The sequence below is a fragment of the Schistocerca piceifrons genome, chromosome X (genome assembly GCF_021461385.2).
Source record: "Schistocerca piceifrons isolate TAMUIC-IGC-003096 chromosome X, iqSchPice1.1, whole genome shotgun sequence".
Taxonomy (NCBI): Eukaryota; Metazoa; Arthropoda; class Insecta; order Orthoptera; family Acrididae; genus Schistocerca; species Schistocerca piceifrons.
The window spans coordinates 412,449,078-412,469,422 of NC_060149.1; the positions used below are offsets into that span (position 1 = coordinate 412,449,078).

The following is a 20,345-nucleotide window of genomic DNA, read 5'->3' on the forward strand; positions in this document are numbered from 1 at the left end:
AAGAATTAGAAATAAAATCATAATAATAAATATAATTTCAACCGCCAAAATTCAATATTCAAGCAATAGAAATTAAAATAGCAACATCACCAATACGATTAGAAAGTGCAGTTAACATACCCGCACTATAAGATTTTACATTTTGATAATAAATAACTAAACAATAAGAAACTAAACCTAAACCATCTCATCCTAATAAAATTCTAATCAAATTAGGACTAATAATTAAAAAACCTATAGAAAGAATAAATATTAAAACAATAATAATAAAACGATTTATATTCTTTTCTCCCGATATATAATCCTCTCTATAATAAATAACCAAAGAAGAAATATATATAACAAAAGATATAAAAATAAGAGACATTCAATCCAAAATTAAAGTCATAACAACCATAGAACCATTTAAATTAAAAGACAACGGCCGCGGAAGCCTACGCTTACATTTAACCAACCTGTATGGGCAGGAAATCCACGGAAACATCAAGAAGTTAGAAGCACTGCGTTTAAAAAGATGTAAACTGCTGAATGACCTTGCTTTTTTGAAGAGATGCAGAGACACGAGTGTTGTGCCGTATTCTTTGCGGTTGACGTCTCACATAAAAACGAACAAGGCGAGGAATATCTGTGTTAAAGCCAGTAAAGCATTGCTACGGGAAAGGATCCGCCACATCCGCATAAGTCTCGATGCTCACAACAGGAATTTGTGTGATCTGCACCTATTTCTGGCCGGAAAACTTCAGATGGAAGACTGGGATAAAGTCGACAGGTTAACCTTTCAGCAAGCATCAAGGACCAGCAATAGTATTACTAACCGACAGATGAGAAAGTACGACAAACTACAACAGAAAGCCACGGACGAAATATTGACGCTGGACAGGCGACGGACAGTGGTCAACCTCTCCAGCCACACCTTGAGCGAAGCAACCACAGCAATTCTGGCCAAGGGGATGAATTTCGCAGTCGCACCTAAGCGAGTTCCAAAAGAAGATATCATAGAATCCGTAGAGGCTTCGGTACGTCATCTGCCACAGGCCGAGGCGGAGAAGATCCGGCAGGAAACGGTCAGAGTTCTGAATAAAGCAAAGCCACCGAAGCAAAACATCAACGCTGAGGAATACCGTGCCATCAAGGAACTCAGGGACAACCCCCACTTAGTAGTGGTGCAGGCAGATAAGGGCAACGCCACTGTAGTCCTGGACACAACTGATTACAACAAACGAATGGAAGATATTCTCGCAGAACCTATCTACAAGAAACTTCAGGGAGATCCGACGGCCAAGGTAATCAAAACGACGCAGGCACTGCTCAAGCACTCTAGAATCAACTTCGACAAGGCCAGAAGATTCATCCCGCAAGTGACACAGGCACCAAGGATATATGGTGTACCGAAGGTACACAAAACCGACTTCCCCTTAAGGCCCATAGTAAACAGTATAAATTCGCCGACCTACTACCTAGCGAAAGAACTGGCACCTAGGCTCCGACACCTAGTGCACCAAACCGAGTCCTACGTTAAGGATTCCACTCACTTCGTGTCTCTCCTAAAGGAAATGCGTGTTACGGACCAAGATCTGATGGTTAGTTTCGACGTCAAATCCCTATTCACGAATGTCCCAGTGTCAGATACTGTGAACATCCTAGAAGAACGCGTGGCACCTGATATATGTGAGCTTGTGCGCCACTGTCTGACGACCACCTATTTCAAGTGGAGAGGTCAATTTTATGAACAAACTGACGGTGTAGCTATGGGCTCACCCCTATCGCCTATCGCAGCAGAAATTTTCATGGAGGCATTTGAGGAAACAGCCCTCCAGTCCGCACCATTACGCCCAAATTGTTGGCTTCGCTATGTCGATGATACTTTCGTCATCTGGCCCCACGGAGAAGAGGAGTTACAGAACTTCCACAAGCACCTTAACCAACAGCATAGGAAAATTCAGTTTACAATGGAAACAGAGAAGAATGGGGTGCTGCCTTTTCTCGACGTGGAAGTTTATCGAAAACCTGATGGTAAACTTGGCCACAAAGTGTACAGGAAACCAACCAATACGGACAGGTACCTTCACGCCTCCTCCCACCATCACCCCACGCAGAAGAAGTCCGCCCTGCACACGCTAACGAAGAGAGCGTACAGGATAAGCGACGAAGAACATCTGAAGACAGAACTTGAACGCCTCAGGTCCATCTTCGGAACTAATGGCTATGGGAAGCAGATGATAGACAGCACCATGTCGACAAGGGAGAAGATTAATAGGGAAGAGGAGAAGGAGGCACAGAGCATTGCTGTGTTACCATATGTACAAGGGGTCACCGAACGTATTGGCAAAATTCTACGAAAAGCCGACATCAAACCAATTTTCCGAAGCAGAAACAAAATATCAGACATGCTCGGTTCTACCAAGGACGCAGTTGACAAACTACACACAGCTGGCGTGTATGAAATTGGTTGTGCGTGTGGATTAGTCTACATAGGTGAGACGGGACGTCCGATTAGCACAAGGCTCTCGGAACATGAAAGATATATCCGCCTGAAACAACACACTAAGTCAGCAGTGGCGGAACACCGAGACAAGTGCGGGAAACCAATATTTTTTCAAGAAGCCCGCGTCCTGGCGAAACAGCCTCTCACTTTCAAAAGAAAGATTAGAGAGGCGATAGAAATAGCCAAAAGACCCGCCAACATGAATAGAGAGGACGGGTACAAGCTTCCGAGGTCTTGGCTGCCTGCAATAGCAGGGCTACGGAGCGGCGGCAGAGCCGTGGCGGCCCATGCAGACACGCGGAGAGCCGCAGTGGTCGCGAGCGCACAGAGCAATGGGACGCCGCAGCCGGCTTCTGGACAGCATGGAAACAGTGTGACGTCACAGCCATCACCTGTTCGCTATTCGTCCGTCTCCTCCAATGGGGTGGATTAATATAAAGACCAATAGAAAACAGCTATTTCAGCCAATGACAGATAATAAAGGAAACACCAATAAAGCATACCTTTCACCCCTCCTCCTCCTCCCTTTACAGCCAATCAAGTAACGACACGGTTTTCTCGTGCAGCTATTTAAGGAATCAAGTGTGTTCATTTAGCAGTTAACGTAAGGCCCTGATGAAGGCTAGCTGCAACGCTGGCCGAAACGTTGGCGCATTTTAAATTATGACGATGCGGTCTGATACCCTGAAGAATTTTATTGAAGAAGACAACGGCCGCGGAAGCCTACGCTTACATTTAACCAACCTGTATGGGCAGGAAATCCACGGAAACATCAAGAAGTTAGAAGCACTGCGTTTAAAAAGATGTAAACTGCTGAATGACCTTGCTTTTTTGAAGAGATGCAGAGACACGAGTGTTGTGCCGTATTCTTTGCGGTTGACGTCTCACATAAAAACGAACAAGGCGAGGAATATCTGTGTTAAAGCCAGTAAAGCATTGCTACGGGAAAGGATCCGCCACATCCGCATAAGTCTCGATGCTCACAACAGGAATTTGTGTGATCTGCACCTATTTCTGGCCGGAAAACTTCAGATGGAAGACTGGGATAAAGTCGACAGGTTAACCTTTCAGCAAGCATCAAGGACCAGCAATAGTATTACTAACCGACAGATGAGAAAGTACGACAAACTACAACAGAAAGCCACGGACGAAATATTGACGCTGGACAGGCGACGGACAGTGGTCAACCTCTCCAGCCACACCTTGAGCGAAGCAACCACAGCAATTCTGGCCAAGGGGATGAATTTCGCAGTCGCACCTAAGCGAGTTCCAAAAGAAGATATCATAGAATCCGTAGAGGCTTCGGTACGTCATCTGCCACAGGCCGAGGCGGAGAAGATCCGGCAGGAAACGGTCAGAGTTCTGAATAAAGCAAAGCCACCGAAGCAAAACATCAACGCTGAGGAATACCGTGCCATCAAGGAACTCAGGGACAACCCCCACTTAGTAGTGGTGCAGGCAGATAAGGGCAACGCCACTGTAGTCCTGGACACAACTGATTACAACAAACGAATGGAAGATATTCTCGCAGAACCTATCTACAAGAAACTTCAGGGAGATCCGACGGCCAAGGTAATCAAAACGACGCAGGCACTGCTCAAGCACTCTAGAATCAACTTCGACAAGGCCAGAAGATTCATCCCGCAAGTGACACAGGCACCAAGGATATATGGTGTACCGAAGGTACACAAAACCGACTTCCCCTTAAGGCCCATAGTAAACAGTATAAATTCGCCGACCTACTACCTAGCGAAAGAACTGGCACCTAGGCTCCGACACCTAGTGCACCAAACCGAGTCCTACGTTAAGGATTCCACTCACTTCGTGTCTCTCCTAAAGGAAATGCGTGTTACGGACCAAGATCTGATGGTTAGTTTCGACGTCAAATCCCTATTCACGAATGTCCCAGTGTCAGATACTGTGAACATCCTAGAAGAACGCGTGGCACCTGATATATGTGAGCTTGTGCGCCACTGTCTGACGACCACCTATTTCAAGTGGAGAGGTCAATTTTATGAACAAACTGACGGTGTAGCTATGGGCTCACCCCTATCGCCTATCGCAGCAGAAATTTTCATGGAGGCATTTGAGGAAACAGCCCTCCAGTCCGCACCATTACGCCCAAATTGTTGGCTTCGCTATGTCGATGATACTTTCGTCATCTGGCCCCACGGAGAAGAGGAGTTACAGAACTTCCACAAGCACCTTAACCAACAGCATAGGAAAATTCAGTTTACAATGGAAACAGAGAAGAATGGGGTGCTGCCTTTTCTCGACGTGGAAGTTTATCGAAAACCTGATGGTAAACTTGGCCACAAAGTGTACAGGAAACCAACCAATACGGACAGGTACCTTCACGCCTCCTCCCACCATCACCCCACGCAGAAGAAGTCCGCCCTGCACACGCTAACGAAGAGAGCGTACAGGATAAGCGACGAAGAACATCTGAAGACAGAACTTGAACGCCTCAGGTCCATCTTCGGAACTAATGGCTATGGGAAGCAGATGATAGACAGCACCATGTCGACAAGGGAGAAGATTAATAGGGAAGAGGAGAAGGAGGCACAGAGCATTGCTGTGTTACCATATGTACAAGGGGTCACCGAACGTATTGGCAAAATTCTACGAAAAGCCGACATCAAACCAATTTTCCGAAGCAGAAACAAAATATCAGACATGCTCGGTTCTACCAAGGACGCAGTTGACAAACTACACACAGCTGGCGTGTATGAAATTGGTTGTGCGTGTGGATTAGTCTACATAGGTGAGACGGGACGTCCGATTAGCACAAGGCTCTCGGAACATGAAAGATATATCCGCCTGAAACAACACACTAAGTCAGCAGTGGCGGAACACCGAGACAAGTGCGGGAAACCAATATTTTTTCAAGAAGCCCGCGTCCTGGCGAAACAGCCTCTCACTTTCAAAAGAAAGATTAGAGAGGCGATAGAAATAGCCAAAAGACCCGCCAACATGAATAGAGAGGACGGGTACAAGCTTCCGAGGTCTTGGCTGCCTGCAATAGCAGGGCTACGGAGCGGCGGCAGAGCCGTGGCGGCCCATGCAGACACGCGGAGAGCCGCAGTGGTCGCGAGCGCACAGAGCAATGGGACGCCGCAGCCGGCTTCTGGACAGCATGGAAACAGTGTGACGTCACAGCCATCACCTGTTCGCTATTCGTCCGTCTCCTCCAATGGGGTGGATTAATATAAAGACCAATAGAAAACAGCTATTTCAGCCAATGACAGATAATAAAGGAAACACCAATAAAGCATACCTTTCACCCCTCCTCCTCCTCCCTTTACAGCCAATCAAGTAACGACACGGTTTTCTCGTGCAGCTATTTAAGGAATCAAGTGTGTTCATTTAGCAGTTAACGTAAGGCCCTGATGAAGGCTAGCTGCAACGCTGGCCGAAACGTTGGCGCATTTTAAATTATGACGATGCGGTCTGATACCCTGAAGAATTTTATTGAAGAAGACAACGGCCGCGGAAGCCTACGCTTACAATCACATAAAATCAGTCAATAGCCCACAGAGATAAATTGATATTGTGAAAAAAAGCAATTATTAAAGTTAGTTAATTAATGTCTGTGACTATTGATGTTTTCTGCATGCAATTTTCACCATCTAAATTGGGATTTCTTGACTGTTTACCAAACATTTCACCATCCTGTCATTCATGTATTAGAAAATATGCCTCCAGGCAGTTTCTGAGTGGAAATCACCAGTGTAGTAAGTCAGGTTATGAAATCTAGCTCAGCATGATAAAAGTTTTGTTTCCTAGCATTGTGACACAAATATAACAGATTATGTCATTAAATGATGAGTGGTCGTTAAATCATGACAACTCTGTCAGGCTCTTAAATCTATGTGATGATAGTGACAAATCACAATGCAACTCCTATAAAACTATGTGCAAGATTAGTCAGTAAATAATGCGCATCAGAGTGAGGTGGAGAAACAACATAATTTTTGTGGCTGAAGTAAAAGCATGGGATGTTCAAACCTGGTCAAAATAAAAGCATATCCTAACACATGTCAAGATGAGTAAATAATACATCATAAGAGCCACCTCTGCGAGTTCCAAACTCCAGAAAAACCACTGCCTTTCTTTAGGAACCATAAATTAATCTGATCGCTCCACAGTTATCCCTCTGACATGCTTCCCACCTGTATCTTTGAGGCATGTAACCCACCACCCAGTGGCAGGTCAATGATTTCTGGGAGAGCATATTAGTTTATAGTGTCTTAATTTGCTAGAGACCTAAACTTGATTGTCAATTTTATTTCAGTGTGAATGTGTATGTGTTTTCTATGTTAGAAGAAGGTCTTTTGGTCGAAAGCTCACATGTATATCAGTCTTTTTGTGTGTCTGCCTGTGACTCAGCATCTCTCCCATATGATGAGTTGCAATATATCCCTTTGGTAATATTGCCATTATTTCATGTGGGATATTCCATTGTTTGACTATGAATTTGTTTTCATGGGTTCAGCTCTTTGTAACTCAGTTTATAATATATTCTATATCAAATAAGCCAGAGGATACTAATTATGCTGAATTGTTTTGTGACTCATACACCATGTACACCTTCCTTCTGTTTGGCAGAATAAAATCAATCTCATTTTAATTCTATATGTAGCTTTTGATATTCATTCTCTTATAAGATATTTATTGAGATTTTTTCACATGGACATTTCTTCTTGATGGAGATTTACAGTAATGAGCCTCCCTTATATCTTTTGATATTTAATTTAAAATTACCTTCAAAAAGCTACTTTTAACTTTGTCCTTACCTCTGGCCTAAAATCATTATATATGATTGACTTTTTTAATTGTTTGCAGACATCGTTTTGTATTATTTCCAAGGAGTATATTAAATTTATTTTCAAAAATATTTTACCACCTTACTTATATTATAGGATATATTTTTGTTAATAATTTGGTATTTCATTGTCTTATTAATAACAAATAGCAATATCCACTCCAGAAAAATTTGTTTTCTTGTAATGCTGATGTAAAACATGGGTCTCTGTTGCAGTTTTATATGGTTAAAGACTTTTTAAGGCCTGATGATGTCTCATTTGGTATTAACTGATTCAACTTCTAGTTTCAGCAGCCTATCCTCAAAACTTAGGTTTCTGCATGATTTAGCTTCAATATGAAGTGCAGCAGAAGCAACTATACTTTTATGTTCCATAATATTTTATTTTCACCAAACTTTATATAGCAAGTATAAATAAAGAAATAATGAGACACATCCCATATTTAAAAGGTATTGCCTGAAGTTTCTCCAGATCAAGTATATCTTGAATAGGAAGTGCTCTAGTTCATACACAGCAAAAATTTGTCCTGGATCATTCAAACATATGACAACAAGATGATTCTCATATACTTCAGAACAGTTTAAATAGTACTTCTGGCAGGAGGCTGGTATCTATCCTGGAAGCTGCAAGTTGCCACCTATTTACTATAACTGCTCCACTGTGATGGATAATGCAAGTTTACAACACTGCTCCGTGTCTTGGGAAAGCAGCTATTTCCAATTTCAGCGATGATTTCAAACCTGCCTCCAGTATCCTGGCTCTGGATCATGTCAAATCTGCTTATGTGGTAGTACATGAGCACCTGTATACCCTTGTCGTGTAGTCACATTCTCCTCATCATTGCAATATTCACTCTTAGCCCTTCTCATTGATGTGTCAATATGCTGACTTGTATCTTCACGTTATCTACATTTGAGATTGCTGTTACCAGTCTCTGCTGGAGGATTGCCACATGGCATCTTTTAGAGAACATGGGCAGTGTCTCTATGCTTCTGTCTTTTTAGTATAATCATAATTCCAATTGTGTACATAACATCCAGTAAGAAGTACAGTACTTGATATAGGGCAAAATAGGTTATTAGTAATTTTTCTTACAATGGACTTTCTTGAATAGACAATAAACCTAATGTAACACACCACGAGGTGAACTTGTTAGTCTGTGATAAAATAGATTTAAATGGGCAGAAGACAGCCATTGTATTTTGCCTTGTAAGTTTGTACTTGCAGCCATGGCATGGGCCATGAAGCAATTTACTTTACTGTATTGTAGAGATATGTCATGACAAGGAGTATCATAGCCCATTCTTCCTGGGAAGTTCTTTTGACAAATATGACTCCCATGTACATTAACATTGATATCAATGTAGACGGAAAGTGTATCATTAAAACCCAATTAAATGTTCCATAAGGGGATTAATTTGTAGCTGGTAGACACCTATAATCATGTGGAAAATGGTGCAGCACAACATTGTCTCTAATGCTAAGGTAGACTGTAAAAAAACTTGCTAATAATCAAAGATCATAGAACAAAGTGCTAAGTGATTCATAATTACATCATTCACATGGAAATATGCAGTTTATGGCATATCAGCAGCTGATGCAATGTGGCTAACAGAGTACTGGGTGATGTAGGCAGTGGACACTATTAACCTCTTATTCCCATTTGTTGACTTTGGAAATCTCCTTAACAGGTCAACTGCAATATAGTGAAACTAGACATCTACAAGCAGAAGAGTGCAGATATCATTGGAGTAGTTTAGTTAAAAATCATATTTCTGTTTCTGTTATTCCATACAGTGGCTTATATAGTGGTTGATGGATCATTACAACTGTGATAAATCAGAGCTGTGTCCAACTCTGTTACTCTTCTTCAGAAATTCCAAATGACCAAACATTTGTGAATCATGAAAATACTTCAGGCTGGCTAGCTGTAAAGTAGATGTTACAATAAAGTATGCATTTCTAGCCTACTGCACTGTAATTCAGTGTGCAAAATGCTCAGTCCCTTAATTGGTATTCTCCTTTGAGAGCTGCTTCTATCTGTAACTCATTCATGGTCCTCAGCTTCACTGATGGGATATTATCCATGGCTAGATAATTTCTCAAAAGACAGTTTGTATGTATTCACTGAACCCTCAGTGTCCATCTTGCCTATCAACCTAACTGATCCTCACGACTTGTTGAGCACAGAAGAAACCATAATCCATTACCATAGTGAATATCTGCCCTCACAGCCAAGGTTTTTTGTTCCTTGTGATGGCACTCAACTCTAAGTTAGCCAGTTCAAATTCTCATAGTGGAAGAAATTTTCTTTCTTCTCCACCAGTATTCATCAACAAGGGGAGGAGAGGTGGTGGAGTATAGTACTTAACCACCAGACTTGGCATAAATGTTCTGTGGTAAACTCAACACCAATCTGCAGCATCTCATGGAGAGAGGGCATGTCACTGTAGATGGTGAGCTATTGGTCAGATGCTATCTTCTTGGTGCTGTTTGAGATGACCAGGAAATGTTCTGGCACCAGGTTTCCTTGTCTCTTTTCCCTCAGCATTAACATGACACCCACTATATACACATCCATTTCAATCATCAACATGCAACAGACACACATAAGCCACAGTCTTACACACTGAAAAGAAAGAAGGCATTGTGCATGAAGGAGGAAATCATTTCTGATTGGCAGCTGAACCTAACCCTGAGGGCCTCGTAGCCAACAATCCCACACAACTCTTTCTTTTAACTTAGTGAATGCTATACTGAATTCCTAAGATTGAAACATACCAACCCTTCAGACAATTTCAAGGCCACTTTTTCTGTTGCATTGTAAATCTTCTCAACTATGGAAAGCACTTTGGAAGAAAACATAAATAATCTTAAATACTTAAACACACAGTATTGATGTTCCAGACATCAATACTGTGTATTTAAGTTTATAATACATCTGTGTTCCTCCAAATACTGGCAGAATATTTCATAAAAGTTACAAATAATGTTTTTAGTTTGTGTGATGATTTACATTAGAGCTGCACCTTTCCTATAACCACTAGCAACACTGTGAAGATCTAACTTGGCATTTTTGTCTGTATGACAAAAGATAATAGCACATCCTTGAGGACTGAGAAAGATTATTATGGATCCTTGTTCCAACAAAACCTAATGCCCCTTGTAGCATTTCTTTGTGACCAAAATGGTACTGAAACAGAGGATGACAGACTAAAGGCCGAAATAATAAATGTCTTTTTCCAAAGCTGTTTCACAGAGGAAGACTGCACTTTAGTTCCTTCACTAGATTGTCACATAGATGACAAAATGGTAGATATAAAAATAGATGACAGAGGGTTAGAAAAACAATTAAACTCACTCAAAAGAAGAAAGGCAGCTGGACCTGATGGGATACCAGTTCAATTTTACACAGAGTACGCAAAGGAACTTGCCCCCCTTCTTGCATCGGTGAACCATAGGTCTCTAGGAGAGCGTAGCAATCCAAAAGATTGGTAAAGGGCACAGGTCATCCCTGTTCTCAAGAAGGGATGTTGAACAGATGATCAGAACTGTAGACCTATACCTCTAACATCGATCAGTTGTAGAATTTCGGAACACGTATTATCTTCGAGTGTAATGACTTTTCTGGAGACTAGAAATCTACTCTGTAGGAATCAGCATGGGTTTTGAAAAAGATGATCGTGTGAAACCCAGCTCGCGCTATTCACCCACGAGACTCAGAGGGCCATGGACACGGGTTCCCAGGTAGATGCCGTGTTTCTTGACTTCTGCAAGGCATTTGATACAGTTCACCACAGTTGTTTAATGAACAAAGTAAGAGCATATGGACTATCAGACCAATCGTGTGATTGGATTGAAGAGTTACTAGATAACAGAACGCAGCATGTCATTCTCAATGGAGAGAAGTCTTCTGAAGTAAGAGTGATTTCAGGTGTGCCACTGGGGAGTGTCACAGGACTGTTACTATTCACAATATATATAAATGACCTGGTAAATAACATCAGAAGTTCACTGAGGCTTATTGCAGATGATGCTGTAGTATATCGAGAGGTTGTAATAATGGAAAATTGTACTGAAATGCAGGAGGATCTGCAAAGAATTGACGCCCACTGCTTGAATACTGCTCACTGGTGTGGGATCTGTACCAGATATGGTTGATAGAAGAGACAGAGAAGATCCAGTGGAGAGCAGCACGCTTCGTTACAGGATCATTTAGTAATCACGAAAGCATTACAGAGATGATAGATAAACTCCAGTGGAAGACTCTGCAAGAGAGATGCTCAGTAGCTCGGTATGGGCTTTTGTTGAAGTTTCAAGAACATGCCTTCACCGAGGACTCAAGCAGTATATTGCTCCCTCGTATGTATATCTCGAGAAGAGACCATGAGGATAAAGTCAGAGAGATTAGAGCCCACACAGAGGGATACAAATAATCTTTCTTTCCACAAACAATACAAGACTGGAATAGAAGGGAGAACCGATAGAGATACTCAAGGTACCCTCTGCCACATCCCGTCAGGTGGCTTGTGGAGTATGGATGTAGATGTAGATGTAGATTTCTAGCAGTGGTTGTGCCTTGGTACTCTAATGTTTCATGAAGTACCTGTATTAGGAGCACATTTTGTGTAAACTTCTGAAACTATGAATGTACTGAGGAGTTGGAAAACCTATTAAGGTTTTTATTTCTATATATTGTTATGGACTACAGCTCCATTAACTAGGTGCTCTAAGACGTTTCTTTATTGGGTGATAAAGAGTACAATGTCTCATGCAAATGAAGGCCTGTTGCTTAAATACATTTCAGTATAGTTATTTACTACTTTAGATGCTCCTCGTATGTCTTTGAAAACATGACATGTCTTTCAGAAAGCAAAAACACATAATGGATATGAAAAATTTAAACAGGTGGTCCATCACACATTAGAAGAAAATTGGAGTGTTGCACAGATTATGTGCCATACAGTTTAACTGATAGAGGGCATCAAGTATTATGAAGACAGAGTTTTCCCAGCAAGCTTTGTAATCCTTGCTTTTCCAGTAGTCTATCTGTATATACATAGTGGAGAAATACTTCACAGCTAAACCAATGGTGACTGTATCTTCTGCTCCAAACTGGAGAAAGCTTAGGCTGTAGCACTATTTATTTTCAACATATAATAAAAATATTCTCCTCCTCCAATGAAGAATACCAGGAGTTTGACAACATAACTGACAATATAGTACCATTTCTTACAAAGTTCTAACAAATGTTTATTAATAATTATTACCCTAGAAACTTTTCATGCCATGGAAACAGTTTCCTTTAGTTGTATGATGTATTAAATACATGCAATGATATTATTACGAGTTAAATGACTTGCGATTGTTAAATACTGATTACAGTTTAAAATACCATTTCATTTCAGTATCACACTTATCAGGTACAGTGCAGATATATTAAAGGTACAGATTTATGTAGTCTGCGGTAATTTAACAAAACTCACATCTGGTAGATGGGCAGGCTGTTGTGGTGCAAACAGCTTGACTAATTCCAATGCCAGTTGGTACCACATTACACATGATTCACAGAAGACACACTGATCATTATCATCAATACGACATGTGTGACCTGTACGCCATGAAACAGCAACCATTGCTTTCAGCAGTTGGCACACATCTTGTGACAGAACACCAGTCACTCCTGTATGCCGCTCTATCTTCTGTAGCTCCAGCTGTTAACATGCTCCCATTAATATTTGCCTTTACATATTATTGAGGATTGTGTCAATGGTTAGTTATTGGATTCATACAATGAAACACGTATCTCCCTCTTTGTAAAAAAACTTTAAATTTCACTGTTAAAACATATTTAAGATAAACAACTCATAGACTTATACAACTAGTGCACACTAAATATTTCTGAAACTGAGAAATTTTTAAAAAATTTTTAACATCAAGCTCCAGAAATTATAAATTTTTACAAACAAGTTCAAAAAGAGGTCAATAAATTAACCTGAAAATAATTTTTTTTAAAGCCACTTTTTATTTAGACAAATTTTCATCATAAAATGTATACTGATTAAACTACATCATTAAATAGTGAAAGATATCATTCTCTGGAAACCGAAAATCAGCATAAGAACAATCAAACATTTTAAAAAATGACAAAATTAGGTTTTGTTATGTTTTCTAAAATGGCTATTTGTGTGTTTACCACTTTCCATGATCACAACTATCATTCCATAGAAACCTAGATTGACCTGTCTTCTATTAACAAAATGCTAAGACACAAGCTTCTACAAACAAATATTGTAAACAATAGTTAATATCACAGAATATGGGGCTGCAGTTGAAAATAAAACTGGATGCAAAGCTTTTGACTAGCCACATTACACAAATGCAACTATCCATTAATAAAAATAGGTAAAGATCATTGATATTTTAAAGCAATACTAAATTTAATCATTCAAGTGATAGAAAGCTGCTATATAAGTAACAGCTAATTAGAAGTTCACTTTTAGTGCATCTACTGCTGCAGAGGTGACAACATGTGTATATTTGCTGCAGTTAGTGTCAAATAGTAATAACAAATATTGTTATAAAGGAGAACAAAGCCAAGTACTCAAGTAACAATAGTCAGTATTTTATAAACAGTAGTTGTGAATTTTGCATAATTTTAAGGATATAAAATAATTAACTGTGTTGCCTTATTTTACTTTGAATTTTCTGTCCTCTTCACACATCTGTAGCAAATGAAACTTCACCTAATCTTAGTCAACTACTCACAGTTCTTCCGAGGCAGAATACCAAAAGTCCAAGAATTCACATTTTCCAGTAGCATATCTGACATCCCATAAATTGGTATGCTAGTCTGTTAGAGCCTGAAGAGTTTTGTTAGACATGTGAACAGAGCTAAAGCTCATTAGAGTTATGCTCATAGTAGTCTCACATGCATGCTTCAGAATCTCAATGCGCAACATCAATACAATCAGTCTTTATACCATGTGTGAACAGAGCCTACAAGTTTCCAGTTAATAACATCATATAACAGTCATTTGGTCATTGTGTCACCCATAACACTGGACAGTTCACAAAGAATATAGCAATTACAAATGACTATTTAATGTATAGTGTTACATTTGGTAGTTCACCTGTGTAGCTGAGTGATCTACTGCCATGTTGAGGACCCACATTCAATCCCTGGTGCTGCCAAAGATTTTTCTTTCATGGGAGGACTGGAATGGAGTGCACTCAGCCTCATGAAGCCAGTTGAGGAGCTATTTGAATTAGTAGTAGCAGTTCCATAGTCTGGAAAGCTGACAACAGCTGGGAGAACAGTTTTTTCACCCCAAGCCACTCTATGATGCACAAAAATTGAGCTGTATGGCAAAAGATGACATCATAGCTTGTTGGCATCCCATTCTATTTTGGGCAAAACTGTGGAATTACTCAATATACATGTGGTCCACAGGGTGGAAAACTTCGAATATTCACACTGTTTGCATTGAGGGTTTGTGAACAGGCTTCCCATATTTGGTCCCTGTAAAGTGACATATAAGGTCTGTTCAATATTTCTGCTATTACCTTTTACTTACTGTGCATGATATCCTTCAGAATACTCTCCTCCACAACTGTTACACCACTTCCAATGCCATTTCCACTTCCAGAATCAGTCTTGGTATGCCTCTTGCTGGATCACGTAAAGTGCTGTCCATGACTTTTCTTTTATCTCCTCTATCACTGCAGGCTTCACACTTTCAATGGGGGTTTCAGCTTTGCAAATAAAAAAGAGTCCACAGGGGCCAGGGTTGGAGTGTATGGAGGATGAGGCAGCACAGTGATTTGTTTTTTGTGCAATAGTCATGCACTAACAGGGATGAATGTGCGCATGCATCATCGTGATGCAAGGGCCATGAGTTTTCTTGCCACAATTCAGGCCATTTCCGTCTCACACTTTCTCAAAGGTGTTGCAACATGAACCAATAGTACCATTGGTTAACAATTTCTCCTGTGGAATGAATTCATGATGAACTAATCCTTCAACATCAAAGAAAACTATCGGCATGGGTTTGACATTTGACCTGACCTCATGACCTTTTTCTGGTCTTGAGAGAAACTTTCCTGACCCATTGTCAAGAGTGAACCTTGGTCTCAACATCATAACCATAGACCAACATCTCATCACCAGTTATAATTCTCTTAAGGAACATCTCATTCTCATTTACACAATCCAAAACCTCTTCACAGATTGCAAGATGATGGTATTTTTGGCCTTGACTCATGAGCCGTGGGATGAACTTAGCAGCAGCATGATGCAGTCCAAGATGCTGTGTCAGGATTTCATGAAATGATCATACTTAATTGTTACATTGTTCTGCAATCTCAAAGACAGTCTGTCTTCAATTAGCATGCAAAATTTCATTGACATTCATTACATGAACATTGTTGGTAGACATTGAAGGGCAACCTGAATGAGAGACATCTTTAACTTCCATCTGGCCATTTTTAAACTGTGTGAACCATTTGTAACACTGAGTATGGCTTAAGCACTCATCACTGTTTGCTTTCTGCATCATTTGGTGTATCTCTGTAAAGGTTTTCTTGAGTTTCACACAAAATTTAATGCAGACACGATGCTCCTCTAACTCTGCCATCTCGAAATTCGCAAACTGTGTGACACAACGTTGTACTCAATATAGCACTCAACAAAAACTAACAGACAAACAATAATGAAACTTCCAGCAGTTACACATTAAACAGAGGTGTGTGCAGGGATGCCAACTACATTTCCCTCCAACATACCACTGGTGTGAAATTATGAATGTTCCAGAATTTTTTGAACAGACCTTTTATTATGACTGTTATCTTAGGGGTATTAACAACTGTGTAATATGCACACATGGATTGGACAAGGGGATCTAGACAGTTAGGTTCCCTCAATCAAGAGCTCTTTCCCCAAATTTTGTAGTTAAATTTTGCTGTGTGGATTTGTATTTTGGGACTAAACAGTCAGGCAATCAGCATCTGAGGCATAAACTGTGTGTTAATGTTGTTGATGTTTGCTTTAGGGCCCTTTACTTTGTGATTAACAAAGAGAACTACATATAGACATAGAGTAAAATGAAATCTATAATGTACATTAATCACATAATGGACATGATAAACCAGCCTCTATGCAACACCTAAAATCTCTTACTTAATGTTTTAGTGAAGGAAAGTGGTGATCCACAAAAGTTGAAAATATGTGCTCTGCTCAGCCTGACATCATCTAACTCTGAGAGAGAGATCTTCATTTATATCAAGGACCATTATTCTGTCAGTATATGATATGCAATAGGTTAAAATATATTTCACTGAAATGAGTACATTAAAAGCGCTACAGTCAATACTGTCACTGTGTGACAGCAATGGAAATGTTACTGATGATGGTGTCACTAAAGCAGAGTTACTAAATACAGTTTTCCATAATTCCTTCACAAAAGAAGACAAAGTAAATATTCCAGAATTAAAAACCAGAACAGCTGTTAGCCTGAGTGACATAAAAGTAGATATGTTAGGTGTTGCGAAACAACTCAAATCACTTAAGAAATGAAAGTCTTCCAGTCCAGATGGTATACCAGTCAGATTCCTTTCAGAGTATGCAGACACAATAGCGCCTTTCTTAGCAACCATAAATAACCACTCACTTGACAAAAGGTCTGTTCCTAAAGACTGGAAAGTAGATCAGGTCACTCCAATATTCAAGAAAGGAAATAGGAGTAACCCATTGAATTACAGACCCATATCACTGACCTCAATTTGCAGTAGGATTTTGGAGCATATACTGTACGTATACATTATGAATCACCTTGAAGAAAATGACTTATTGATACATTACCAACAAGGATTCAGAAAATATTGTTCTTGTGCAACACAACTGGCTCTTTATTCCCATGAAGTAATGGGTGATGTCGACAAGGGATCTCAGATTGATTCCATATTCCTAGATTTCCAGAAGGCTTTTGATACCATTCCTCACAAGGGACTATTAATCAAATTACGTGCATATGGAGTATCATCTCAGTTGTGTGACTGGATTCGTGATTTCCTCTCAGAGAGGTCACAGTTCGTAGTGATAGATGGTAAATCATCGAGTAGAACAGAAGTGATATCTGACATTCTGTAAGATAGTGTCATAGGCCCTCTGCTGTTCCTGATTTACGTAAATTACCTAGGTGATAATCTGAGCAGCCCCCTTCGATTGTTTGCAGATGGTGCTGTAATTTACCATCTAGTAGAATCATCAGACGATCAATTCCAATTACAAAATGATCTAGAGAGAATTTCTGTATGGTGCGAAAAGTGGCAATTGGCACTAAACAAAGAAAAGTGTGAGGTCATCCACATGGGTACTAAAAGAAATCTAATAAATTTTGGTTATACGAAAAATTGCAATTGTCAATTGGACTAAATACCTAGGAATTACAATTATGAGCAACTCAAATTGGAAAGACCACATTGATAATATTGTGGGGAAGATGAAACAAAGACTGTGCTTTGCTGGCAGAACACTTAGAAGATGTGATATACCCACTAAAGAGACAGCCTACATTACATTTGTCCATCCTCTGCTGGAATATTTCTGCATGGTATGGGATCCTTACCAGGTAGGATTGACGGAGGACATTGAAAAAGTGCAAAGAAGGGCAGCTTGTTTTGTGTTATCGCCCAATATGGGTGAGAGTGTCACTAATATGATATACAAGTTGGAGTGGCAGTCACTGAAACAAAAGCAGTTTTCTTTGCAGCGAGATCTATTTACGAAATTTCAGTCACCAACTTTCACTTCCGAATGCGAAAATATTTTGTTGACGACCACCTACGTAGGGAGAAATGATCATCATAATAAAATAAGAGAAATCAGAGCTCGAACAGAAAGTTTTAGGTGTTCCTTTTTCCCATGCGCCATTCAAGATAGGAATGGTAGAGAAGTAGTATGAAAATGATTTGATAAACCCTCTGCCAGGCACTTAAGTGTGAATTGCAGAGTAACCATGTAGATGTAGATGTAGATGTAGACAGACAGGCAGGTCCTCATGCTGTAGCAGAAAACCATGCATTAATGGAATGTATCCAGCACACAAGGGTATAAGGTCATCATCTCTGCTTCATTGTGGGATGGAGGTAACTTCACATGTTACAGCTTATTGTAACTCTTACCCAGATATATGTTTTCCCATTAGCAAATCAGTTTATGGATTAACAGTGTGATAACTGTGTACAGGGGAATGGCACACAGCTTGATGATGGCCTCCTCTGAAAGCTCTTTCACTACTTTGTCAGAGATTTAATTTCCCTGAATGTCAATGAGGTATCAAGTAAAATTCCACTAACTTCCATTGTCTCTGTGCCTGGTAAACAGTGTCATAGATTCAATAGACAGTTTTGCCTATTATGTACAAGTCTTAATTGGACTGTGCAGCACTCAGGGAAATGGAGCTGGTAAAGAACATAATGCCTTGATCAGCACCTCCAGGATTATATGAATTTTGGTGTGAAAGTTAGAGCACTCACTCATTCAGAAGATGAATTCTGAAAACACAGTCAGGGAACATGATTGCATGTGTTAGATTATCCCCTGGACAGACTAACCCGCGTGCATAGCTTTAAAATTGTTGTTCTCATTTAAAAGCTGATAAAGATATATTTTTAAAATATGAGTTTCCATGTGGACTTAATATACCCCATTAATTTTAAAAACATCCTGGGATTTTACAGTAACTAGAGAGGAGGCCAACTGAGTGCTTATGAATGATATTTCCAAATCTATCAGAAGCTACTTTGCTCAAATCTTGAAGTGGTTGGTGGTGTTTGGGTATCATATATGTGAGTGCTCCAGATGCAGATGGGCAGCTGGGGTGTATACAGATGACTAGCCAATGGAGCAATATTTTTTGCGATGTAGCAGAATGAGAAGCTGCCGCCAGCTGGATAATGTGACTCCCCACCCCATTTTCAAAAAATATGCTGGGAATGGTGCTTTTTTGGTAAGTCTTAGTACCCAAATCAGTGCCGTTATGATGTTATGCATCTAACATTTTAGGTAAATCTAAAAACAAAGATGATGTGACTTACCAAATGAAAGTGCTGGCAGGTCGATAGACATGCAAACAAACACAAACATACACACAAAATTCAAGCTTTCGCAAACAACAGTTGCTTCATCAGGAAAGAGGGAAGGAGAGGGAAAGACGAAAGGATGCGGGTTTTAAGGGAGAGGGTAAGGAGTCATTCCAATCCCGGGAGCGGAATGACTTACCTTAGGGGGAAAAAAGGACAGGTATACACTCGCACACACACACATATCCATCCGCACATACAGACACAAGCAGACATTTGTAAAGGCAAAGAGTTTGGGCAGAGATGTTAGTCGAGGTGGAAGTACAGAGGCAAAGATGTTGTTGAAAGACAGGTGAGGTATGAGCGGCAGCAAATTGAAATTAGAAATTAGCGGAGATTGAGGACTGGCGGATAATGAGAAGAGAGGATATACTGAAGGGCAAGTTCCCATCTCAGGAGTTCTGATAGGTTGGTGTTAGTGGGCCCCCTCGTACGCCAACCTATTCATGGGTCACTTAGGGGAAGCCTTCTTGGTTACCCAGGCCTGCCAACCCAAAGTTTGGTACAGATTTATTGATGACATTTTCATGATCTGGACTCACAGTGAAGAAGAACTCCAGAATTTCCTCTCCAACCTCAACTCCTTTGGTTCCATCAGATTCACCTGGTCCTACTCCAAATCCCATGCCACTTTCCTTGACGTTGACCTCCACCTGTCCAATGGCCAGCTTCACACGTCCGTCCACATCAAACCCACCAACAAGCAACAGTACCTCCATTATGACAGCTGCCACCCATTCCACATCAAACGGTCCCTTCCCTACAGCCTAGGTCTTCATGGCAAACGAATCTGCTCCAGTCTGGAATCCCTGAACCATTACACCAACAACCTGAAAACAGCTTTCGCATCCCGCAACTACCCTCCCAACCTGGTACAGAAGCAAATAACCAGA

General features: G+C 40.4%; 1 protein-coding gene across 1 annotated transcript in view; it reads right to left on the reverse strand.

Annotated features, from left to right (window-relative positions):
* LOC124723145 (protein unc-79 homolog) overlaps positions 1-20,345 on the reverse strand; it is an 868,025-nt gene that overhangs the window by 606,518 nt on the left and 241,162 nt on the right. The window contains exon 15 of the mRNA XM_047248336.1: positions 12,798-13,025. Coding sequence (XP_047104292.1) covers positions 12,798-13,025 — 228 coding nt within the window. The remainder of the gene's footprint in view (positions 1-12,797; positions 13,026-20,345) is intronic.